This window comes from Dysidea avara, chromosome 12 (assembly GCF_963678975.1).
Source record: "Dysidea avara chromosome 12, odDysAvar1.4, whole genome shotgun sequence".
NCBI lineage: Eukaryota > Metazoa > Porifera > Demospongiae > Dictyoceratida > Dysideidae > Dysidea > Dysidea avara.
The window spans coordinates 24,282,180-24,309,366 of NC_089283.1; the positions used below are offsets into that span (position 1 = coordinate 24,282,180).

The 27,187-nt window shown below is 38.5% G+C and overlaps 3 protein-coding genes across 7 annotated transcripts; 1 reads left to right on the top strand and 2 right to left on the bottom strand.

The window, feature by feature from the left end:
• Window positions 1-895: 895 nt before the first annotated feature.
• LOC136240412 (TNF receptor-associated factor 3-like) lies at window positions 896-3,387 on the bottom strand. The gene is made up of 2 exons (XM_066031391.1): window positions 3,296-3,387; window positions 896-3,240 (listed from the first exon to the last, which is right to left on the bottom strand). Exon 2 carries the CDS (start codon window positions 3,215-3,217, stop codon window positions 983-985), a length of 2,235 nt encoding a protein of 744 aa, XP_065887463.1. The 5' UTR covers window positions 3,218-3,240; window positions 3,296-3,387; the 3' UTR covers window positions 896-982.
• A 41-nt stretch (window positions 3,388-3,428) lies between these two features.
• Window positions 3,429-8,086, bottom strand: LOC136240426 (protein IWS1 homolog). Its single transcript, XM_066031412.1, has 14 exons — window positions 8,001-8,086; window positions 6,166-6,407; window positions 6,064-6,112; window positions 5,586-5,802; window positions 5,277-5,322; window positions 4,941-5,042; window positions 4,811-4,893; window positions 4,705-4,756; window positions 4,390-4,467; window positions 4,217-4,334; window positions 4,052-4,166; window positions 3,955-4,002; window positions 3,682-3,796; window positions 3,429-3,619 (listed from the first exon to the last, which is right to left on the bottom strand). The coding sequence occupies exons 1-14, from the start codon at window positions 8,026-8,028 to the stop codon at window positions 3,491-3,493; spliced, it is 1,422 nt and encodes a 473-aa protein (XP_065887484.1). The 5' UTR covers window positions 8,029-8,086; the 3' UTR covers window positions 3,429-3,490.
• LOC136240401 (uncharacterized) lies at window positions 8,052-23,553 on the top strand. Of its 5 annotated transcripts, none has more exons than XM_066031369.1 (20): window positions 8,052-8,254; window positions 10,293-11,058; window positions 11,102-11,182; window positions 11,230-11,487; window positions 11,547-11,618; window positions 12,413-12,751; window positions 18,968-19,051; window positions 19,097-19,453; window positions 20,151-20,231; window positions 20,473-20,635; window positions 20,685-20,785; window positions 20,829-20,888; window positions 20,946-21,290; window positions 21,337-21,420; window positions 21,466-21,694; window positions 22,084-22,160; window positions 22,211-22,353; window positions 22,400-22,724; window positions 22,774-23,335; window positions 23,391-23,553. In XM_066031369.1, exons 2-19 carry the CDS (start codon window positions 10,885-10,887, stop codon window positions 23,308-23,310), a joined length of 3,510 nt encoding a protein of 1,169 aa, XP_065887441.1. In that variant the 5' UTR covers window positions 8,052-8,254; window positions 10,293-10,884; the 3' UTR covers window positions 23,311-23,335; window positions 23,391-23,553. The 5 variants fall into 5 exon arrangements, with proteins under 5 accessions (XP_065887441.1, XP_065887444.1, XP_065887440.1 ...); XM_066031372.1 differs by having other exon boundaries at window positions 22,400-22,527; window positions 22,573-22,724; window positions 22,774-23,553; XM_066031368.1 differs by having other exon boundaries at window positions 22,774-23,553.
• Window positions 23,554-27,187: the final 3,634 nt, after the last annotated feature.

A 27,187-nucleotide genomic window follows, 5' to 3' on the forward strand; every position in this document is an offset into this window, starting at 1 on the left:
CAATTAGCAACTTCTAGATTATTGCAAACAAATTAGAAGCTACCACGAATTGCCAAATTTGACAACCCAAGGATTTCAACAGACTATTTCAATATTTGCTAATTTAAGCAACTCTCTTATTAGTAGCCAAATGTGGCATTCTTTGACCTTGCCAATTTAGAAACATGTCCACACTTATATAGTATATCATAGACCTTTTGATTGTGGGTTAAAGTTTCCACTATTGGCAATAATTTATACAGAAGTACTTTAGTTTTGACTTTCTTCGCAACTCATTATATTTAACCCAAACCCTCCTAGCACATTTTCTAACATTATTATAATAAAAAGTAATTTCCTAGGAAATTTGCTAACCCTACTAGTAAATTTTCTGAACAGTACATTTCTAACACTAATATCCAATACTGGAAAGTGATATCCACAATTTCTCTTGCTATGCTATATTAGCAGAGTAAACAATTCACCAATTGTGGCAAGGCTTGAAAGATGCCACATTTGTTTTGTATGTTTACAAAACTGGTCAAAAATCTGATTTTCTGGCTAAAAATGCTCTACAATTTGCACAGTAATACTTCCCAAATTTGCTAAATATTATTATTGTTTGCCAAAACTGGTATCAAATAGACGTACTGAAATTTGCAAACCTGAAAATGTTGTATTTAACTGTTCACAGAATACTCTATTAGAGTATTTCAATTTTGTGTAAACACAGGAACCTCTTCCCAATACTGTTTTGTGTATGTACAAATGATAATGTAGTTACAATATTATGTATATTGTATGTGTTGTAGTGTGTGTCTGTTAGTGTGTATGTATACAGTAATTATATAATTGTTACCTCACTTATAAGAGTTAACTATGATGAACAAAACACCAGCCAGTGGTTTATGGATCATCAACAATCATAATCATGTTTTGTCACACAAAAAATGATGTCATACAGATTTATGTTGAAGCCATAAACAAAAATTATTTCAAGTAATCACACTGTACCTAGTTTATAGTCTACTTGAAGGAAGATACTATCATCTTTGAGATACTGACATGTGGGAGTGATCTTGTGGAGGTGTTCATAGGAAATGAACTGATTAGTGTACCACATGCATGATCTCTTGTACCCACTAGTGGCCCTCTTATGACCACTATCCTGATAATTCCCATTCCCTAAATGATGTTCACTGTTACTGATCTGGTTCAACAACTTCACTTCACAATGTCCCTTCAGTGGCCACCTTAATTGACTATCATATGGACCCTCCATGAGGTTCAGGACCACTGTCATGTAACTACTAGCATGGCGAACACACAAAAACATTTTGTATCCCTTGTGATGAGTATAGAATGAGTCACTGTACCAGTTAACTTTATCACTCTTCTTCGTGGTATACTCTGACATCTTCACAATCACTGGGACAACTTGATCACCTGATGATAACTTTGATGCTTGATAGTTAACAGTGTTGTACCAGAATATCCTTGGGTCAGATATTATCAGTTCAATTTGTTGTGTCTTCTGTTCCAGTTTAGTTTCCAGTTCAGTGATCCTCTTCTGAGCAGCAGTTTCAATCTCGGTGATCTTTGTTTGGAATTTGGTCTCCAGTTTAGCTAGTACCTCATCAGTATTGGCAGCTAGTGTGATGTGTTCCTTTTCAGCTTTTGTAAGATTTTGACAAGTTGTGGCTAGTTGTTGATTTGTAGTGTTAAGATCTCTTTGTGTGTTAGTCAGTTTCTGAGTGAGTTCATCTTTTGTCTTTTTTGCTTCTTGTTTAGTTATTGCAAGTTGTTGAGTAAGATCATCCTTTGTCTTCCTGGCCTCTTCTTGGGTAGACTTCAAATCAGCTTTAGTATCAGCTAGTTCTTTTGCAAGAGATACTTTAGTTGCTCTTACTTCGTTTTTAGTAACAGTTAATTCTTGTTTGGTTATTGTAAGCTCATTTTCTGTTTGTTGAAGTTTTAGAGTGAGATCATCTTTAGTGACTGCTAGTTGTTCTTTAGATTCTTTTTGTTGCTGTTCAATTCTCATAGTAAACTCATCTTTATATTTCTCCAGTTGAGATGCTGTATCTCTTTCTGTTTGTTGTAGTCTCTGTAAGAGTTGGTCAATTGTCTTCACAACACTGCTCAGGTGTTGTTTAGTAGTAGCCAGGTCTTTTCCTGTCTGTGTAATCTTTGTTGTTAGCTTATCTTTACTGTCTACTGCCTCAACTTGACTATTAGCTAAATTGTGTTGAGTGTTAGTGAGCTGATGTGTGGTAAAGGACAAGTGTTCTTCCATCTTCTCCTTATTGTGTTTCTTCTGATCCTTACGAGTCATCCTCTCCTCACAACCCACCACGTGATACTCACACTGGATTACCTCCAGTGGGCACATCTTCATGTGTTCTTCTACATCATCTCTTGGGACACTACCAACCTCACACTTGTTGGGACAGGCTATGGGGAACTTGGGACACTGTTCCTTGTGTTCACCCTCAATAAACTGATGTTCTCCTGTAATGTGGCAATACTGACAGTCAACCTTGAGACGTGGACACTCCATCTTGACATGGGTGGTTAGGTACTGTCGTTGTAAGGTCATTCCACAATCATTAGGACAGGTAACTTCTTCAAGTGGACACATCTTCCTGTGTTCATCAATATCCTCACGAGGTATGTTATCAGCTTCACACTTGTTGGGACAAGCTATGGGGAACTTGGGACACTGTTCCTTGTGTTCACCCTCAATAAACTGATTTTCTCCTGTAATGTGGCAATACTGACAGTCAACCTTACGACGTACACACTCATCCTCAACATGATCAGTCAGATATTGTCGTTGTAAGCACTTTCCACAATCATTGGAGCATGTCACATCTTCAAATTGACAACCGTCACTGTTTCCAAGGTGATTGATGATGTTATTCACTTCACCCTGCCACTCACATCCTTTCTCCTTGTTAGTACAGAACACATGAAGACTCCTGATAGCTCGGTCAGCTTGTCTGTTGCGAATGGTAACGAATTCTTCATCTCGGCAAATGGGACAAGCTTTGGTAACAGTGGTAACTCTCTTTGCAGCCTCAAGACAAGACTTACAAAATGTGTGACCACAGCATTCACTAAGATAAGGCTCTCTACTCGGGTACAGACAAATCTTACACACAAACATATCCAATGGGTTGTCTACAAACTGATATTCGTACCCGCCCCCGCCATTGGGTATGGTGGCTACTGCCATTTTTTCTCTCCTCAGTACAACACCTGATAATGATAAACGCGGTGTAATATTGCGGACAATATGACGCGTGTGTTTTACCGGTCAGCGCATGCTTTTCTATCGATGTTCGAGAAAGCTGTAATCTCAGGAGCAAGAGAACTTTGCTAGTTTACGTACAATTACGAATTACACGTGTCTCGTGCCGTGCACGTTGCATTGTTTGTACAATAAGTTTCAGTATGATCACAGTAATTTGTTATGATGTTAAAAAGACAATGTTAGTGTATTGTACAATCACAATAATCCTCTTCCCTCCAGACTTAAAGTGGCTGCATGCATTTTGTTACGGTTGTTAGCTGCTCGACTGTCCTTCACTTTCTGCATGTGTTTCTCATATCGTCCAGGAGCCTTCTTTGATGATCCCTACACCACATGAAATAGCTGTGACTATGTCATCATGTGTGTTATTAAACTGTGTTACACACCTTAACACTCATTTCTTGGGATACAGCTGATTTAGGTCGCACCACATAATCCTTGTGGGAAGGCATGGGAACACGAGCCCTCCCCACCCAGCCTTTGTCACCTGGCTTCTGTGGACTGTAATATAACAAGATGTGATATAAAGTGATTGCTTGCAAGTTGGTGTTAATCACACAAAAGGTCCCAAACATACACTTCATGATCTCATTAATAAGACCACCTCAATATTGACACCATGGATGGGCCCTATCATGGTACAGTCCCAGCAGCCTTACCCATCATCTTCCATTCCTGTTTTACGACTACTGCCATCTCCACTAGAGCTAACAGTACAAGAAGCAAAATGACAATGAGAGGTGCTATCTAACTAACCTCAGTCTTCTACGAGCAGCTACAGATAACAGTTCATAGTCTCGATTCTCTCTCTCCTCACGACTAAGAGTCTTAAAATCAGATGTCAATCCAAATATCGGCCTCGCCCACTCATCTAATTGAGAACATTGGTATAACACTACTGACATGACAGGATTCACTAACTGATCAACTTTCCAGCCTTTTCCTTATTCTTGCGTGTTTCCTTAGGATGTCTGTACAACATCATCACTCCCTTACCAATACCACTTTGTTTTAGTATGTCACTGTTTAATGTTGGTAGCTACAAGTAGAATTATTAGCTTGAAAGTGTAACATGTTTGAGGGTGGCTACTTACAGTACGAAGGACATCCAATATTCCCTCCCTTATTTGGATGTGTGGTAAGGAATGATCCGGCAATGGTTTCAACCATTCCTAGACACCACAACATGTTGTATATAATACCAGACCAATCAGTCCAGCATGACAAGACCACTAGTTCACAGTGTGAGATAAGAACTCTATAGTCATTACATAACCTTCTTTGACCAACGAAGTGGTCAGCCAAGGGGAACACTGACAGCCCACAAACATGACTTTTAACTACTGACATATTTCTAATACTAGTAGTAGTGGTCTTGCTATGCTAGACTACTAGCCATATATACTCACATTCAACACTGTTAACACACCACACTCCACAAAGGCATGTTTCAACTCAGCTCTGCAAGAACAACAATTATCATGCAGTTTAAAAGCAACCTGAACAGTACTGTACTTTTGTAACTGGGCTAGCACAATGGGTAACAATTTTAGCTTCTTAGTTGCTGCCTTTTGGTCCAAGTTTAGCTGCTTATCTTCCTACAAGAGAAGATATTTAACTGACACATGGTGGTAGGTCACCTCACGTTAGCAGCTTGTCTCATCTTGTCAATCATAGCCATGATCTCATCATCATTAGTGGTGACATCATAATCCTTCCTCCTCCGGCGTCTTGCACGCTGCATCGCCTGCAAAACAACAACAACACACAAATCAATGAAGCAGTTAACATAAAACAATACTATACACAACTATAGCATAAGGTCACTAATACAAAACCTTATGAGCTACACTGGAACAACTTAATAACAAACATTAACCACTCAATACAAGAAGGTTGAATTTTACAGGTAAGGAAGAATAAGGACAGGTACTCTAGATTATCCCATGAAAAGCTCAACTACTTTATACACTAGCCTTACCTCTTTTCTTCGTTGCATCATCAAGTCAAAATCAGAAACTCCTTGTCTATAATAGTGATATATAGTAAGACCATAATAATTGTATGGGAGAGAACAATAGTTGAACAATAGTTCTCTATCATCAACAGAGGACAGTATTTCACAGCTAGCCCTTCTTTGATTGGGGTCAGAAAATAAGGACCAACAATTTCTTATTTCCCAACCTAAGGAAAACAGGCTGCTATACATTTGATACTTAACACAATGTGTTTATACAGGCTATATAAACTGGGGGTAATTAGATATTACAAAATCTTCTTGTTAGCTCACAATGAACTGCTGGACTGAGCTCCTGCTTGTTTCCCTTCCTCATCCTCATTGGGATCTGGTTCTTGTTCCTCTTCTTCTTCGTTAACCTCTGGCTGCTCGTACATCTCTACCTTCTCTTCTTCCTCCTCTAGACCCTCCCCCTTCTCTTTGCTGAGCTCCACCTGCTCATCATCAGACACTACATACTCTTCATCAAGGTGTTGTCTCTTCTGAGCAACTACAAAAAGTGTGGGAAATAGTAAGTTAAATACTAGCAGGAGCCAGTAACCATAGACTCCTTTTCTACCACCTCTCTAAGACCACTTCATTATAGTGACGATGTAAAGTATAACTAAGGTGTACTTCATGACCTCATTTTTGTAATAAAGGAGGCTTGAGACTATTGGGACTTACAGAACTTTCCCTAGAAAGACATTGAGGGACTAATACAACACAAGGTGAACACCAAGTGCTCTAGGCTCCACGGTGTACCACTCACCCTCAACTTCATCATCATCATCCTCTCTTGATCTCTTATGAGGAACGTTCTGTTGATGGACAATGTCAAAACACATCAAGGAAGCTACGACAATGTTACTACCTCAGTGTCATCTTCATCTTCTATTATTTGATTTGTTGGAGAGTTCTCCTCATGTTGATGGGCGTCTTCATCAAGGTGAAGGCTGCTATTAACCGAGTCATCTTGTCCGAACACATCACTGACTTCAGCAAATAGTTTGTCCTCATCCTTGCCGAGTTCAAGACGTAGTTCCCCAACATCTTCACTGGCAGCTAGCTCCTTCTCCAAATTCCATTCACCAGAGAATGTCCTGCTGGTGTCCCCTATAACAAGCAGTAGTACAGATTGGTTGATTAAAAGTAACATATAGAACTCTTCAAACAGGATATTCTAAAGTGTGGAAACCATTATAATCAGAACACTTGTCCATGGTCCCATTTATATTAGTGTATTGTATACAATTATGTAGATCGAATGTAGCCAGATTGGTTTTGTGTATGGGTGGGAAAAAGAAAGCGTCTGGTAGGACATGTCATAACGTGTGCGTTTCTGCTGGTAATTACATAATGAGACTAATGTAGCAGACAGTGTAGACGCCAAAGTCGATTGCATTTATTGACTTAGCAACTAAGAATACAGTGAAAAATAACACAGGCACATGAAAATACGATCAGAATTTACTCTAAATAATGTGCTATTGCAAATTTCACCATAAAAACAATGGAGCTCAATGAAGCTTAATGCATGAAATGATTTCTACACTAGTGAATAACTATCTCTGACAATAAAGCCAACGCTAAACTTTACGATTTACTAGAACTACACCTATGGTAAAATGTACAGTATGCACATGTCATGCAATTATTGTTACATGATGGGGTCTGATTAATATAACTTGATCTGTAGTCCACAGATTCTGGGGTCTCTATTGCGCTGCTTCTGATTGGTGATGGATTGCAGCAGAGAGGCTCTTTGATTGGTGAGCACATTACTCACTATTATACAAACTGGTAATAAATCAAACCTCTGCTGCAATTTATCACCAAGCAGAAACCTAGTCTCACATGGTCACTTTTTCTCTGCCATAGCGCTTATTGATTAGAGATTATAAGTGCCTGCTCTGAAAAAGGGTATGAGCTAAGTCTCAAGTCCTATTTATTTTTGCCACTGACAAGGTGAGCCTTTAATCCTTTGAAACAAAGAGAACAAGGCAATCAACAGCTTCCTCAAGTGTCATGTGAAATGATCAACACCCACCATCCTCCAATGGCCCCAGTATGAGAGGAGCTTGTGACTTGGCCCAGACCTTTTTTTGGAGTAGTCACTTATAATCTCTAACTGATAAGTGCTGTGTTGGAGAAAAAACAGTCTGTCCATGCAAGACTAGCAAGAAATCATGCAACAATGCTCCCAAAATCTGCTGGACCCTTCTCTTTTATTGCCATAAACAAGAGAAAAGGCTCCACAAGGCTAACTGGTAATGCAGTTTATTTCCAATTGACTGTTGGCCCTGGCAGAGTTGCAACAGTCTCTTTTTAACACACCATAAAACACTGGGACATGTTGTATTTGTGCACAAAGTTCACTCAAGGGACCAATGGAGGAACTCTGATAACATCTATTACAGCATATAGAGGATTAACCACATGAATAATGTTATATAACACTTGAATATCAATATACTTGTATCAGGTTAGAACCTAGATTACTTACTAAATAGTTGTAAAAAGCTGTATGGTTAGTGGAATAGGAACTGACTGGACAAAAAAAAATCTATTCTTGGTGCAATGTAATTTACAAATTACAATGTAAATTCCAGAAGAAACCTCGCCAAATTGTATACAAGTTAAAACTCTACCCAACTCATCACACACCGTATTACGTACGAGACGTGTGCGTTAACAATGCTAACTCACCAGAGAAGTCGTCAACCTGATCCTCCATAACTCTATACCACAATCGAACCTTTTCTACAGGTTTGTTTACAGTTTTGTTGTTAGCGCACCGTATAATAAGTTGCTCCCTCGGTTGCTCCTCTGCTCCTCATGAACCTGTGGCGATCTGGCAGACTTTGGCGTCACTTTAGTGATTCTGGTCATCAGTTATCCCGCAATACCGGGTTTAACAAGTTTGTGTTGCGTGTTATGAGGAAAGATCCTAAAACAGCAACGTGAGTGTGTAGCTATAGTGATGAACAGGGATGCTGTACAGTACCACAATTGAGGATCATTATAAATTATGCTACGGGTCTGCTAGCAACCTGTGCTAGCAGTCAAATTAGGCTTTAATATATGGTTTAAATGTCTTGCAAAAGTTGTAACTCAAAATCTCTGGAATATGTTTCCCCGTTCACTGCCCACATCTATTTAATCTCAGCACTACAATGTTTCATTCCGTATTCTTCCTTTTTTTCCTGTTTTTGCATATTGTATGCATTTTCAGGAGAAGGGTAGCAGCTCACATGTCAATGTGCTATCAAGGCACAAATTCCAGCACATTTGTACAAGCCTTAGGCGTGTTTATACTTTTATTTATTTTATTTATTGCTTTACAACACCAGATGTGAAATTACAGAATTAAACTAGCTATGTTCAAAAATAGTGTGGTGTGGTGTTGAGGGTCATATGGCAACATGTGCCAACTACCCAAACTAATTGCTTATGTTATTCAACATACACAAAGAGAGAGACGTCTTATTTACAATTACAACATAATTACACAGGTCTAGACTCAGGGGTACCATGCACTGGGTGGACAGTACAGGAGCCCTGGTAAGACTTACATTACTAAATTACAATACAAAAATAATAATTATAACATGCAGAAAAGTTCAGTTTAGGCAAACCGATAGATCCCAGTCCGGGGAGGTTCTAGAATTAAAAATCCTGTATGAGCGGGAGACAGCAATGCAAGCAGCCTGTACAAATAGGAATCGTATAGTCTTCTTTGTCACTTCACAAGCATTGGCCTCTTGGGCAATTGTTTCTGGCATACAATGCAGATTAACAGATAAACTGAAGGTCATATTGTAAACAGCCATACCGATCTTCTTTCCAAGCTCTAGCAGTCAAAAAATGTTGCTGGGTATTGGTGGGGATAGTTAGTTTGAACAAACTGATGGAATAATTGGAAACCAGTACCAAGTCGCTAAAGTCAGGTCTGCTAAGGGTGGAGGAAAGATTGGTTGGAGTGGTGCTAGGAGGGCAGACTTTAGCAAGATATCCTGGAAGGTCAGCATAGAGTTTTAAAATGTCAGGTAAGTGCTGTTGAAGAACCTGTAAGACTGAATCATGTCTCCAAGTATACTGCCTTGATCAAGAGCAACAGGACATCCAGTCAAGATATGGTTTGTTGTGGGCTGGGTAGCTTGACAAAGGGCACATTTAGGGCTAGTAATGATGTTCCACCTAGCCAGGTTCAAGGGTATCACAACCAGCACGTGGCTAGAAGGACAGCTGTTTCTCAGGGAGGCCATACATCAATCTCTTCCATAAAAGACAAGCTTGCTCCAGAGTAACAATGTCTAAAAGTTTATTTTGAACAGTTAATGACTCAACCAATAATCAACGTGGGTGCAACATAAATCATGGCATGGTTCTTGAATGTAGCAGAATGGACGTTGGCAACTGAAGTACATACTTAGCTACATAAATGATTAAGATGTACAGAGCAGGAGAGTTTAGAGCACTTACAACAGGGACACAAGTAATGGAGGGTACAATTGTTGTTTACATAAAAAAATTGAATTCCAAAGTTACATTTCAACTTTCAAGTTGCCTTTTGATTTGCTACAGCTTATATGGTTGTGCCAGACAAATAATGGCTTGAAAAGCTGCCATAGGTCAGGAAAATTTGATTAATTCCTCCCCACATCATTTTTATCCTACCACCTCAAATTTCCTTTTTTACTGCTATTAAAGTATCAATCACGTGTATACACATATTTTGATGTTAAGTAGACTGGCTATCATTTTACAGCCAAAGAATGTATCTGCACCTCAGAAAAGGGTGGTAAGGACTACGTTCTTTCAGGCCAAAGCTTACAAACAGAGTGGCAGGTTCTATATATGTTTTAAGACCCAGTGGATTTCTGAAAGTACTGATTATAGTAGTTAAGTGACCAGTGACAAGGTTTAGTCTGTCCTGCATAGCCAACAAATGCTATAACTATAGATATACTGTTATATGTGCTTGTCTTGCTACCTTAGTGTTGAAGATATAGATGATGCAAGATCTAAGTTCAGGATAATCACTACCACTGGAATGATGTTATTTGCTCTTGTTGGTTCCTACATTTACATTCGAGAAGGCAAAAGAGTAAAACGTGACCACAGTGAGAGCCTGTATACTAGGAACAAGGAAAGATATCAGAAACATGATGCAGATAAATAACTAAATTACAATATCTGTGAACTGTGAAGTAAAGTAGTAATGTAACTGCGTGGAAAATCATAATTTAGTTTTTTAAATAATTTTTTTGCACTTGCCTACCACCTAACCGCCCCCAGCACACAGGGCAAGTGTTCTGGTCACATCTGAGAGTGGGCGTGGACAGGACCACTTGTAGGGTCAAGCATCATCTGATTACCTGTACATTGTGTAGGAGATACAATGGCTTCCCTGGTTAATTGTCGCTGGCTTCGATAAGGAAGAAGACACAGGCCCCACTACAAAGGCACTTCATTTCATGGAAAGCGCGGGCCGCCGATAAAAATCACGTGTGTATGTATATTCTAGCCAATCAAATGCTACAAAGGTTGTTGCCGCTGACAACAATTAACTTGAGAGACGAAATCGGAAATGCGAACGTTATACTGTATACTTTATACGTTATCTACTTTTATTGCTACAAGTTTTTCGCAGGTTACACTACTTGCTTCTTGTAACAACAACTATGAGTTCACTTTTCAATGGAACCCGTTGACTCCTGGTAGCGGAAATTTAATAGGAAGAACTCTTGGATGGAAACATCAAGTAATGACGCCATTGTAGTCACTATTTTGTACATTTACTGTAGATGATAGCTGGTCTCTGCCAGCTCACGTGCGAAGATGGCATCACAATTTATAACCCAAACAGAACAGTAGTATTAGAATGGGTAAGTTGACTTATTAGGTTGGTTTTATTTTTGTACAATTGGTACAGAAAGCTGGCACAGAAGTGTCATTTTCTCTGCAACATCTCAACATCAACAAGAAACAATATCACTGTAGCTTGAAATATTGCCCAACAAGATTAGGAATTGCACACTGTTCTGAAGACTGGCACAACTGGTGTGATATCACAATTCCTGCACATGTAAACCCTCCCCCTGACATCATTCTGAGAAAGCAGCTACAGTTTCAGTGGCTACCAGCAAATGAACAGTCAGGGAGTCTCATTATATCAGGGTACGAACAACAAGTGAGTTGATGAGGAATGATGACATAATTGATTTCTTTAATTATTGGCTTGTGAAATAGAATGCCACCAATTATCAATACGAGTTATTATGTGATGGATTTGAAGTCGAAAATTACACATTTGAGACACAAGTGAGTAGTGTTCTGCAATACAGTGAATTTTGTGTATCGCATATCACCATCAATAAACTGTTCAATGCGATACTGTGTCACGATACTATAATGAAGTGTATTAGCTAATAATTGTAATAATATCCAATTTATCTATACCTTAAAGAGCTGACACTGATTCTACATTCACTGTGTATACAAATTTCTTTATTCAGTGAAACTACAGTATTATACTGATGTGACATATAGCTAGTGTGTTCTGATATTTGAAAAACCAGAGTTGCTGTTAAAAAGAACATCTGTACCCAGATACCTGCCTCTACCAGACAATTAGCTACCACAAACATTTTAATACATGCTTCCACTAAGGCTTGTCCGGATTACTCATGAGTTGTCAACATGGCTACAGCAGGTTGTTTACTGCTTGATGGTGCAGTTCTTTATACTTATACTTAAAGTGTAACAGCTACTGTTTTTAGAAGACCCGGGTAAGAATATTTTAGCCGTAATAACAGCACTTATACATATGTATTTGTATGGCTTCTCATGACGTTGCATTTTATAGCACAGGTCAATAGAAGGCTTTCTATTGAGTATCTAGATCACTGTTATAGTAATAGAACAATCACTGACTGTTCTACTAGAAAACTTGATATATCGATATTTACTAAGTACGGTATCGTATCGTGATACTTATTTGCCGTATCGATATATTGCCGTATCGATATATTGCCGTATCAATATGTATTGCAAATCCCTACAAGTGAGCCTTATACCCCTAGTTACTGTTATTTGTTTAATTTGTTTACATATAGCAGAGAATGTCTGAATCCCTGAAGGCTGATCTGTTGGCTACTAGCACAGTTGTGGATAGCCAATACGCTTGCTTCCTACACATCTGTGCTAACCTCCCAACACTTAACACTTGTAGCAATGAGAGAGGCAAGAGGACCTACCTGATTGTTATTCCAGATGTTAGCAATGGAGTAGTTCTGCAACGACCAAGTGTATTTTATCATCATCGACAATGGCTTAACTCTACTGTACAATTTCAAAGCAATTCAAGCTGTGCCAACATCAAATTTTATCAGTTGAATAATGCTGATTACAAAGGTACACAAGTTATTGTTACCTATAGACCATCATCAGAAATGGTAAGTTCTGTTAGAGAGTATGACTACTTGTATACATGATGTTTACGCATATCATACAGTATGGTAGCACTGTGTAGTAGGGACCACAGAGGTTTGGGCGTGGCCCATGAAAAAAATCACCAGCCTCACTTTTCCCTGACAGCGATGAAGTATTATTATTGGTTAGGTAAAACTAAGCCTTCAGATCGACTTGAAACACTTTCAACAAGTTACTGAATTTATAATTAAATGGAATTTTCTACTGACTGCCTAAGTGACTGACTGATGCCTTCAAACAAGCGTAACTTAAGGCTACGGGCTTGATTTTTCACTGTTCGACATCGCTTCAGTCAGATACATGTTCACTGTACTACATACAATGCATTCTTCATGGACTTACCAGTGTCCTCCTTTGTGTCCATTCATCTTTGCTGATAGCAAAAGGTGTCGATTTGGCGGTAGCACATGATGGCTTCCCTTCATAACAGAAATTGTCAGCATTTTTCATAGTGGCTACTTCAATTGCAGAGGTGCTTTTGAACAGTTCTTGATTTGCAATGCTGTGTAACAAGTTAAACATGGCTGACAGCGAAGTGTAATGGATACTTCACTTTTCAGATGATAATTGATAGCTGAGGCGCATGGCACCTTTTGATGTGGTATGAGTGGGTTCACTAGTCTTAACAATTTTTTTTACAAAAAATGTTAACAAACAAGTTCACAAAAAATCAACTAGAGTAGAGACCATAGCACACAGATAAAAGTACTGAAACAAGCTGGAGTAGTGCACGATATTAAATCACAGTAAAACAATAAGAAGTGTTATATCCCTACTGTGCGTTTCCATTATGATATCTTGAGCACAAACACTTCTTATTGCTTTACAGTGATTTAATATCGTGCACTACTCCAGCTTGTTTCAGTACTTTTATCTGTGTGCTATGGTCCCTACTCTAGTTGAAAATTCCTGTGTACTTGTGTTAGTAAATCAACACTTTACTAGAGAAGTCCCAAATGCCTCTTAAATCAAGACTCATGGTAGTGAGTCGCGCGGCCAGTAAAGCAGAAACGCGCACAGCAGACAATAAATGACGCGACCACTATGTGAGGATTTTACAGGAACGAACGTTGTCAAATTCGGCCTTCCTATAACTCACCCGCCACTTATGCTATCCCTCTGAAACTCTAGAGTTGAACTCATCGTGTCACTAGTAACTACCACACAAGCAGTGAAGCAAATCCATGCCGATTGTTTCGTGATCGAGATTGCCGACATCAATGGGGAAGTTTCATTTTTTTATTATTATTCTTTTTTTATCGCATGCGGTTAGACGCAACCACAGGTGTATGCCTTGCGTTCCTTTGTGCATTCCAAACATTGATTGCCCTGCTATCGCTTCAGTATTCACTCAATCGCCTCAAGATTCACATCATCGATTTCACCATACATGATTACTCTACAGTCGTAATTTCAGCACCAAACAAAGTTTCAGTCGTCCTCAGTCAACCTAGAGGCCAAATACAAAACCCAGATTGTTGTTTTCCGAAATACTCGCTTGGTATGTAGTGCAATGTGTCTTTAAACTGATCTAAAAGTTTCGTTCAGATTGAAACATATGTTTTCGAGAATGGCTAGTTTGAAATTTGAATTTAGTCGCCCCCACGTAATTTGCTCTCTATAAGAATTTTACTCGGAATTTAAAGAATGATGCAGAGCACAACTGCGGTCACTGGGTATTGATGAACTGGCGCTCTATGTAGTTAATCAGTGCATATAGCCACAAAAAAGTGTGCTGCCATAGATTATAGTCCACAAATATAATTTTAAAGAATGACGCAGAGCACAACTGTGGTCACTGGGTATTGATGAACTGGCGCTCTATGTAGTTAATCAGTGCGTATAGCCACAAAGAAGTGTGCTGCCATAGATTATAGTCCACAGATATAATCTATGGTGCTGCATACCATCGTTCGTTTTTGAATTTAGTCGCCCCCACCGTGACGCAATTTGTCCTCTAAGGGCGTGGCTTAAAGAATGACACAGAGTACAACTGCCGTTACCAGTTGTTGACACGAGCTGCGAGTAATTAGCACAAGTAGCTAGCCAATTGTCACCATGCATTATTGCATTTTATAGCACCCCCACACAAAAACTACACGTGTAATTACAACATACAGAGGACACATGAATACCAAACACTTTTCACAACAATAATGTAAGAATTGTACAATAATGACTGTAATATAACTGCTATGAAAATGTTTTCCAGTGGCTCGCCATGGTAGCAAGTCTCACATGACGGCATGTATATTCATCCAAACACAATGAGAGTAACAAGTAAGTACGATAACAAGTTGGTATGACTCCATTTGTAGAATCCAGATGAGTGGGTGTGGCTCCAGTATGTCTAAACAGTTAACAAACATTCCTGTTATAAATACGTGCTAGAGTTGCAATATAATAGTATAGTATGCAACAATACATAGTCTCCATTGCATCACTATCAAACGACACTAAGTGGAGGATATTGTTGCATCTCTAGTATGTACACTCTATCAGTACAACCTGTCTTAATGGCCACCAGTATAGAAAGACAACCTCCCTTGAAAAGCCAATTCCAATTGAGAATTTATACACTGTTACCTGCTTATTGAGTGAAAGTGGCAATAAACAAGTTCCACTGTAATTTATACACATGATCTGATCTGTATATTCTGTCAGTGGATGAGATCCACTTGGCCAGGACAAAATGTGACCCAAATGTCCTGGATGATCCATACTCAACCCACTTATGACCCAGTGGCACAATGGAACTGAGTATAGAGAATTTATTTCTAAGATGTGTGGATGTGTGGACACATTACAACACATTACATGTACATACAAGACATGCTACGTACTGTTTTAGCATTTCAAGTCACCACATTATGTACGGACCAGTCAACAATGCTTCATAGTGCCCATCAGTAAACCTGAAGAAAAGTTACGAAAAATAAAAATTCACATAAGTACAATGAAACCTCATTAATATGGCCAGCTGTGGAACCAAAAAATTTGGCCTGAATAACAAGGTGGCCTTATGAATGAGGTCATAAAAGTACTGCTTAGCTATATTTGGGATCTACTAGAGGTGGCTAATATAATGAGGTGGTCTTATTAAAGAGGTGGCCGCTAAGTGAGGTTTTACTGTACATACAGTTCACAATGGTGAACAATATTAATGGTTAACAATATACACTGAAACCTGCAGGTCACTTCTTGTGGAAGATTGCTCAAATGACACATTCAGAGATTGTATTTAGATGGATGATACAGTAATGCATTGTGACTTCAATACTTGTGATGTGTCACTGCTAGGCAGCAACCACATACACGGCACTGCCAATGCACAACATCGCACTTGCTTGCACACACAATTTTGCTCAAGATTTTACAAATTGATAATTAAGGGGTGTGGAGACTAGCTATTTGCTCGAAAGACTGTGTGGCAGCTGTTTCCCTTCTGTACAAGTGGCCACCAAGACAGGTCCACTGTGGATGAAAGCCAGGCATTAGATATTTGGTATTTCATGTGTTGAAGGCATTCCAGGGCTTCCGGTAGTCTCAAATCTCACCACAGTTTAACTCAGGCAGTGTTGTGGTCACCACTAAACCACTGAAATGCTGTGTTATGTTCATCTTATGCTTGGCTACTATAATGACTTCATCACTTTCTTCATCAGGAGCTTATAAGGACCAATAGTGAAGCTTTTTACATTTTGGGCTGACAGCCAACTGCCTAAGTCTGAAGCAGTGCCTTTGGTGCTCTAACAGATTGGCTGCCCCCTTGCTGCCAGCACTCACTGTCTCATACGCTGTCACACACTAAATCCATCTCTATAGCCAGTTAGAACAGCATGCTTAGCTTCTTACCTTTTTAAGGCCGCAAAATGCAGCCACCTCTTTAAAAAGCTAGGTCAGAAAATTTTGTCCCTACGGCATGAATAATGACCAGTTTTCACTGTACTATTAGTGATTAGTGATCATGGAGGATTATTTATTAAGATACTAAGATATACAAACGCTACCTCTAAATATAGCAGTAAATTTTTTACCCTGGTCCAATGTCTAATAATCGTGAGAGACTCTACTGTGACAAATACATGTTTATCATGATATGTGCTAATCACCTTTTTACAATTAAGTTTTACAACACAAATACATGTATACTCACCAATTGTGACTAAATCCCTTCAACACCAAAAGACAAGTAATGAGACAACCTTGGAGACAACAGCCTCACAACCCTATTCTGGTGCGCTTATTTAGTAGTAATTTAAATTTTAAAGGCGTTTATTTACAACAGGACATAATTACGCGCCCCTTATTGTCTCTGTACATACTTGCCTTTTCTTTACTATTCTCATTTCATTTCACAAGATCTCTTGGCAGGGATGTAGCTTCTTCGCTTGAATTAGTCAATGCTTAAAGTACATAGATCGAGATACTCTAATAGAACAGTCACATTTCTACAAGTGCCATGTTTTCATATTGTAAAGTCTGTAAGTAGCTAGCAATTTAAACTATACAATCCGATGCTAAGCAGAAGTTGTAACTATGCTAAATATTGATTGCTGTGTTACAGCTATTTTGTGACTGCTCTAATAGAGTATCTTGATCGTTTTATTGCAGTACAAGATGAAAGGCAAAGTGTTATTAAGGGTTTACTAGTTAAAATGGGTGTTAGTTGACTGCAGTTGCATGCCACTAACAGGGCCGCCCAGAGAAATTAGGGGGCCCAGGGAAAAAAGGTAAAGAGGGGCCCAGGGGCAAGGAAGGGTCTAGATCCTGATTGCTCTATTAGAGTATATCGATCTTTCTTTAAACAGGTATTCAAGGGGCCCCTTTCGGGCTGGGGCAGGGGGCAAAATACCCCCAGTTACCCCCCATGTGGGTGGCCCTGGCCACTAAAATCACAGTTATATTTTAATATTCTGTCACTGTAATCTAGGGTTTCTGTCAAAACCATGGAAACTCACCTACTGTTATCAACAGTGCATTGCTTATTCTAACAAAAAGTATTGAAATCCCATCCAAAAACAGCTTATAGCTGTAAAAAAAGTGCGCGTCCAAGTAAAGCAGAGTTAACTGCGACAAAAAGTGATGATATCATAATGCAGCCATGTGCGAGGTGTGCAAGTTGTAAAATTAATATTAGCTAATCAGATAATACAATGTTATTGTTAAAGTGTTAATGAGAACTATATGATGCTGCTAGTTTATAAGTGTGTGAGCATCTTCATAAATGCCACACAAATTTAATTCTCAATAAAGCAATGTGTATAGATTCTCTGATAGCAATGAATAAATTGAGTTTGGCCGCCTTTCCTGTATACGGCAATGCTACGAACAAAGGAAAGGTGGCCAAACTCAAACTATTTATTGCTATCAGAGAATCTATACACATTGCTTTATTAAGAATTAAATTTGTGTGGCATTTATGAAGATGCTCACCCACTTAAAAACTAGCAGCATCACATAGTTCTCATTAACACTGTAACAATAATATTGTATTATCTGATTAGCTAATATTAATTTTACAACTTGCACATCTCGCACATGGCCGCATTATGATATCATTACTTTTTGTCGCAGTTACTCTTGGACGCGCACTTTTTTTTACAGCTATAAGCTGTTTTTGGATGGGTTAAGATTAATAATTACATGGCATCTTTAATGATACCCAAACAAATTGATGTAGTGACATATTCTCCTGTCATCCACTAGACTACTAGTTTGTTATACTCCAGTAATTGACTCTGCTATTTTCAATAATGTGCTAACAGTTTGAGTGCTGACTCAGCAAAAATTGGGAAATATGTTGAGTGTTTAGCTTATAGGTGCCTATATAGATCTTATGAGTTAATTGTAGTCTGGCACTGCCAGTCCCTTCACAAGAAATAAGGCTCACAAGATATAAGGCTCACAGGTTCCACATCAGCTCAAAGTAATTCCATTAGACAGCCTAAATTATGTAACTGCTGGTTGCATCAGATGATTCCCCTCAAATTCAAATAAATTGCATTGCAGTGTCAAGGTGATTTGTGTGTCAATGTCAGTGGACTTATTAATTGACTAGTACAGAATTTCAGTGCTAGAAATAATTCACCAGATCCTTACTTTTTGTGAAGGGATGGGCGATGCCAGACTATATAAAGTTAATCATGATAGTGAAATAATATTTTTACTACATACAGATCAGGCCAGATGTAGTACACTTCAACATGACTTGTGGTTCACAGTCTACACCAGTAATAATCCCTGATGTGCTAATACAACCGGTAATATTGGGGGTTTGTTTTCAAGTTTTTAGTTGTTTATTTCAGTATGTTGACATCACACTACAATTTTTATTACAACAAGTTCCTGATGCAATGTTTTGCTCTTTGGGATTATGTATGGGTGAAGTACTGGGAGACAATTGCTCTAGTCATTGTGGAATAACCATCAGTAATGTTAACTATATACCATCATTGGAATCAGATACTTCTAGTGAGAATGGAGTATCAGAACTGGATTTATATCCTGCCGATGAGGAATCAGATGACATTGAGACATCAGAATCAAATGATACAATGATTGAAGACTCTGAACCATGTCCCTCCTCCAAATGGTTGTGGGTAGCACACAGTGTCAATGAGGGTGAAGCACATTTTCTCATAAGAGATGACATTGCCACTGCTGTAAGTGTGAAGGTTACATGTTATCCATACTGTTATGAGTTCATTATGAACTCTTGATACTGTCACCTTATTGTTCAATTAGAGTGTTTGAGAGTAATATTTTTATCAGAGTATCTGAGCAGAATTCTTCAATTATTTGAACAGTTCACTACTTATCTGAAAACACTTTTATCATTCCTGAGACCAGGGGTGCATTTAGGGGTTTTCTGGGTTTCCGGAAACCCCCTTCTGAAATTTTAATTCGTGGGCTTGCAGCAGTAACACCAGACTATCTTAGCACAGAATAAATGGAAACAGGACACAGGACAGTATAGACAGGACATAATGATGCCTAAAAGGATATGCATTGAAACACTCTTTATAAAGATCGAAATACTCTAATAGAGCAGTCAAAGTACTAATACTCTAGTAGAATTAGAATGTTAGACTAACTTGCATGATTTATTAGCTAAATTTTGAAAGAATCACTACAAATGCTCACCGGCCATAAACATTAATTTAAGGACAAAATGAAACCAAGCACATAATTTAATTTTATTGAAAATAGTAATTACAGCCAGTTTACTATCCATGAAATCATAATCTAGTAAAGTTTGATGCTCAAAATGCACCAGTAGCTGGGGACTGTGCCCCCAAACTCCTGCACTTATAACTCATGTTCCAAGGGTCTGGTATATATGTAGTATCAATATTTCAGATGACTCATGGAGAGGCCCATCTGTCTTGTGACAACCTTGATGTAGTCAGTGTCAACTCTCAGCCATTGTATAGTGTCATGGTAAGTTGGTAAATGTGACTAGATTTGACAAAACCAGCTTCCACATACATCCAATTGTAACTTGACCACTCAGTATGCTACTAACCTATATATGATTTTCGCACAATACTATTATGCAATAAAAGTCAATATTTGAAAGTGTTAGCTCACTCTTACATTTTATGTCTGGATGTGTGTGGAAGCCTGGTTTTGTCAAATCCATATTCTTGGGTGAGTATTTAATGAAATACTGAATTATCAGATGGATGGGTATGTTGCATCATACGTTGTACACACCAGAAAAAACTCACAAAGATTTGAGAAATGTGTATTAAACGTGTGTGTTGAGAATGATGGTGGTTGTGAGGATATGTACAGGTGTAATATCATGATTGTCTTACGTCAAGGAGAATTTGTATGGGGAAGTTAGTACTACACCTAATACCTACACTAATAAAACTATCCCATGTTTAGATTATGTGAGAAAATTTACGATCTGTGCTAAGAATTTGTGGCAGTGGAGTGGAACTGAAAATGGTGGAACACTTAGTGTGAAGTTTAGAACAAAGAACAAGGTTAATACATATATGTGTTGTGTTAGGTAATAATTTGTTATAGGAAAGATCATCCATTTCAATAGACTGTACTGGGATTGATATATTAGGCAACAATGAAATAGTATGTTATAATAACATAATGATTATGCTTGTTAATGTTATGTTGTCTTTTGTCTAGAATAATTCAGATATTTCAAGGTTTAAGTTACAGTTTAATAATCATCAGGATTCTCCTCAATGTAACGTAATGATCTGTGTTACACAAAAAAATTTCATTGGTTGTAAGAAGTCACTGTATTGTGCTCTAATGATACCCACCATTAAGAGAATTCCTAGAAGTGTGGTAACCCCTAACTATGAGGAGCCTCTAGAGGACTTGCTACAAAATTGTAGACATCAGCAAAACTTTGAGTCTAATGGAATTGTTGAATCGTGCTCGGACAAGATGTGGGAATTATTGTATACCAGTGGATATTCTGAGGGTGAAGTTACCTTGCAAATACACCTTCAAGGAAACAGCATGGTAAAAAGGAGCTATTTGTTTGAATTGTATTACTATATTATAACAGGTTGATGAATTCTTAAAAGTTACAGTGTATTGCTCTGGACTTGATCTCAAGGGTCCTTCAGAACAAAAGTTGATCATTCCTAGGGTATGATCCTCAATTTATAATAATAACTCACATATTAACTGATAGACTCAAGACAAGTCATCAGCACAGTTTAACATTAGCTTACCAGACTCAGTCAGTGATCAGCCGAGAGCATACCAGTGTGTAGTGAAGATACAGAGGAAACAGATACCTCACTTGGTGAACAGACCAATGTCTCAAGATAATGATACCATTTGTCCCTCTGCACAATTCTGTAATGTTTCAATACAAGCAATGTTTGGAAGGATTCTTCCCAAATGTAACATAACCAAAGGTACAAAACTAGTAGGCCTGCGTCAAATATGCTTGTATAATAAAAGTATAACTAGTAGGCTTGAGTGTTATGCCAGCATAATGCTAGCATATTTGGGGGATATTTCATATAATTCCTTGAAAATAGATCAATACTCCCTAATAAAGCAGCAGTCAGTGGAAAATGCTAACTCCAATAGAGCATTTAATGCATTGTACATAGCTCCTTAGATAAGTAGTCCTAATCTTTGTAGTGAAATATTCTATTAGGGCATTCTCTGATTAAGAAAATTTTGGTAATCTAGCAGCATAATGCAGGCATAATGGGAACACTGAAATTTTGAGCATATTTGACTCAGGCTTAAAAACTAGTATGCCTTGTATTCATTATTACCCTAACCCTTTATACAGGTAAGAGTTCTGTACACAAGTTGGACATACAACATGATCGAGCTGCAGTAGAGATCATGGTAGCACCATCCCCAAATGTGAGACACGACATACTCAATTTCATCTCACTGATGTTGTTATTGTATAGGATGTGTACACGGTAGATGCTTACTGTACTGAGAATAATCCATTTGGTTACAACAAGACTAAAGAGATGTTGGAAAATGCCTTCCCTTCCAACACAGCAGATGTTGGACAATTTGCTGTATCAATATCATTTTATCCTGAATGGTGAGAATATTATAGTATGGGGGTCATATCCAGTGATGTATTTTAGTGAAAACCAAACCATCTCTGACTATTTTACAAACAAGAGGATGGAAAATTGTACCATGGACCTATACTGGTATTGTCAACGTGGAGAACAACTACTAGAGCATATTAAGAACTTGCAATTCTCTGATGGTAAACAAAATTATTCAATGTCACTAGTATATTGTACACCAACAGAATCAATGTATTGTGAGACACCATCAGTGATGAGGTCAATGGTGCAGTCATTGGAGAGATCATTTGGAGTAGAAAGTGAACCAGTTGTTGTCCTACTAACAATACTACTAGGAGTAGCAGGTCTTTATACAGTGACCATACCAACTACAATTGTGAGTGATAAGTTATACTAATTCTAGTCCTCTATCTGATCCCCTCTAGGTTATAGCTTACATTAACTGCAAGAGGAAGAAGCTTATTCCAGGCACTCACATAGAGTGTAAACATCATATGGAAGATGATAGTACAGACTCAACTACATTACACAATGAGATGACTGCCATGGATGGCTATGATGATGTTGAACTGATTCCTGATGTCCCACCACGAAGACAGTCACTATTCTACAAGAATTTAGTTGTCATTGATGAAGATGATAAAGATGTAGTAACTGCTCCTGTTCCTCCTACAAGAAGAGAGTCCATTAAGCCAGACATAATTGAGATTCCAGCCCTGCCTTCCCTTCCTGCAAAGATTGGACCTGTTCCTCCAGCCTTAGCCCCTCCCCTTCCACCACTGCAGAGAAAAAGAACCACACCTACAACAATTTCTGAAGACATCATGTCCCAAACTCCTCCCACATCAGAAACTGTTCCCCTTCATGAGATATTACCACCTCCATTAGTACCTTCACCTCCTGCAACACCACAGAATAACAATGTCTCCTTAATAATAGACACACCTCCTTCTCCTTCCTAACTGTAACCTGTCTAGTGTGTAACTGGTGAGTATTTGATGTGTACAGCATTTATCCATTAGTCTGTGATTTACTCTAATAGAACACATTCTACCCATAGTTTGTATCACTTCATGCATAAATTACTTACATACGTTAAAATTTGAAACAGTTACACCAAGAGTTAAATGTACAAATTTTTTCATTAATTTTAACAATGGCACATGTACATTCAACATACAGATTTCTGCAACAGTTTGATAATACTTGACCACCCTTGTACATGTGCTGTGCCCCTATGCCTAATTTTCAGTGCCCAGATACCAGGAATAGTACCAGTAAACTCCCAGCACCTGAATAACTATAGAGGATAACAACAGTGAGTCACCAGTTAAATTTCTCAACCTATAAGAAGGAGTAGTAGGAGCAGCAAAGATTGTAATGGTCTACGGCCAAAGAAATCCAATAATTTAAGTAATCCAATAGAGCCAGTCACACAGCGAGAGTGCAGTATAAGAAACATACATTCACACTATCATCTTCTGTACCATGTCAAACTTTGATAAATAGGTAGCTGAAACACCCATAAAAGCAACACTCACATACAGGCCTGACAAAGTACTTGAAAGCAATAACAAGACCTTTTGGACTAAATAGTCCTTCGCATGATATGGAGCTTTCATCTGCTAGCGACAACAAGTAGATGTTATATCATAGTGCTCCAAGTTACTTTAAGGTGAAAATGAAATCCCAATGTTTTCAACCTCCTCGATAGGAACAAAAGCCATAAATAATGGAGGATGACAATCAATATCACACTTCAGTGACACACTTAATAGCAGGCTCAAAATTTGTTCGAGGGTCTACCCCATAAGTATACACGAACATTTATCTCTTCAGCCTTAATCTGTTTTTTTCCTCTTTTGGTCTAACCACCATCATAAGTGATGAGTCATCAGCATATTGGAATAAATCACAATAATGATTACTGAGGTGACGGATATACGAGACCTCCCTGCCCCTGGCAAACATCAGCTGTAAATTTCCTACAAGAAGGTGTGTTACCATTAGCCACTACTAATAAACTGCTATCAGATAGATAGGAACACAAGTAAACTTTACTTCTCATTCCAATACTCCTTAGATGGGTTAAGCAAGCCACTCCACCAATGCCCCACAGATGCATATGTCCAAGGATATACAATTTGGCAACGGTAGTAAGTGCAGTTGCAGTAGCATAGTCCTGAGCTCCAGTGCCTTTTATAAAGCCAAACTGACAAGATGGAATATATATAAGGTTAAATGAGATGGTATAAATGACTCGTTCAAACATCATAGGAAGAACAGCAATTGGATGATAAAAAATACCAAGTGTATCCACTCATATTCTCCACAATACCCAACACCTTGTTGCTACAGAAGGACAGTTCTCTTCTTACCAGAGCCACACCCTACATGATCACATGAGAACATCATGTGAACAAAATGATGACATCACTACAGCTCAGTGACCACTACTGCTTTGTTTGGTTTTAGCTGTTTTAATTAACTTCTCAACTACTGAAACGTGTTCATTGCCGGCTTGTATCTGGATAACAATTAATAGCATGGACTATAGCTACTTGTAGGGCCAAGCATCTGATGACCTGTAGGAGATGGAATGACTTCCTCAGCTACACATTGCTGCCAGTGGAAAAAGAGAGTGCAGGGAAGTCATGCCAAAGTGCTATGGTGCATCAAGGCATTAATTAGTCTCGGTTCAGGCTGCTTTTCTCCCTTTGGGTGGAGGGGGGGAGCCTTTTTCTCCCTCCCAAATACAAAAGGAAAAAAAGCAGTTTGGTTACAAGATTAACCATCAACTTCCAAAAGTTTTAAATGTTCACAAGTTTTAATCATTATCTTTATTCTGTTTTTTTTAAAAATATTCATTAATTGGTATGCTTGTTGCCATAGCAACGACCGCATTTATGCCACGATATAGCTAGTCCTACACACTTTTTAGCATTGCCAAACAATTATTGTAGTTGCTGAATGCCTTAACAATTTGTGATGATGGTTTTTTAACATCTAGTTAGTCTTTGGTTTATACATAGATAATAGTTTATGTAAAGTCATCGGCAATATAATGTACCAAAATATAAACATGTATCAGTGTTGCAACAAGATTGACTGTAAAAACTAGTACCAATAGCTGATATAATTTAATTTAGTACTGCCTACTCTTTTACCCCTGTAGAAAGGAGCATCATTTCCAACAACACCTAAAACATCATAATTATCACCAGGGCCGCCCAGAGAAATTAAGGGGCCCAGGGCAAAGAGTGGGGCCCCAGGAGCAAGAAGGTTTCCATTCTGAATCACAACTTCACCCAAACTGTAAGTTGAAGACCAAAAAAAAAAGGTCATTACATGCTGACAATGACAATAGCTACCCCTCACTAACCATATCTCCTTACTCATAAGCTTGCTACACTGCTGCTCTGAAGAATACTGTGACTGCTCTATTAGAGTATATCGATCTTTTAAACAGGTATTCAAGGGGCCCTTTGTGAGGCCTCCTGGGGCCCCTTTCAGGCTGGGCCCAGGGAAAAATGCCCCAGTTCCCCCCCCCTCCGTGGGTGGCCCTGATTATCACAAAAGCTTTTTTCCATATTATCTGATGTTAATCAACTCTCATGTTAAGTATTTACCTTCCACCATAGTGAAGATGTTGATAGAATCCTTAGTCTTTTCATGATACACTTATGCTTTACCTGTGTGGGAACCTGCTATTAGCAAGGACTCTATGTCTTGGTTGCAACGTATACAAAATAGAGCTGTGCGTATGACTTGTGGTTTGCGGAAGTATGACCATGTGTCACAGTATAGAGCAAACCTTGGGTGGCTTCCCATGTCTGAGTTCGTAAAGTACCGAACTATTCTCACCATGTTTGGTCAACACTATCTTGGTGAAGGTATCTTACTTCAGCCACCAATAGACTTTGGTCGTAAACATTCCTACAGAACTAGATGTTCACCTTGGTTTGCAGACATTTTTCGATTCAAAAAGAACTTTAGTCAGCACTTCTTTTGGCATCAGGCTACAGTGTGGTGGAATTCACTGCCACCTAATTTATTTGATGACATTACTAATTTTCATGATGTACCTACATGACTTGTCTTGAATTGTTTGTTCTTTTAATATGGTTGTAATAGTTATTTATGTATGCTTGTTGAATGTAGTTTTGTTTGCTGTGTACTATGTGTTGTGTACGATTATGTGTACTATGTATTGTGTACGATTATGTGTACTATGTGTTGTGTATTATGTGTACCACGCGTTGTGTATTATGTGTACCACGCGTTGTGTATTATGTGTACCACGCGTTGTGTATTATGTGTACCACGCGTTGTGTATTATGTGTACCACGCGTTGTGTATTATGTGTACCACGCGTTGTGTATTATGTGTACCACGCGTTGTGTATTATGTGTACCACGCGTTGTGTATTATGTGTACCACGCGTTGTGTATTATGTGTACCACGCGTTGTGTATTATGTGTACCACGCGTTGTGTATTATGTGTACCACGCGTTGTGTATTATGTGTACCACGCGTTGTGTATTATGTGTACCACGCGTTGTGTATTATGTGTACCACGCGTTGTGTATTATGTGTACCACGTGTTGTGTATTATGTGTACCACGTGTTGTGTATTATGTGTACCACGTGTTGTGTATTATGTGTACCACGTGTTGTGTATTATGTGTACCACGTGTTGTGTATTATGTGTACCACGTGTTGTGTATTATGTGTACCACGTGTTGTGTATTATGTGTACCATGTGTTGTGTATTATGTGTACCATGTGTTGTGTATTATGTGTACTCCAGTACGGAAGAATGGCCTTGCCGAGTACTGC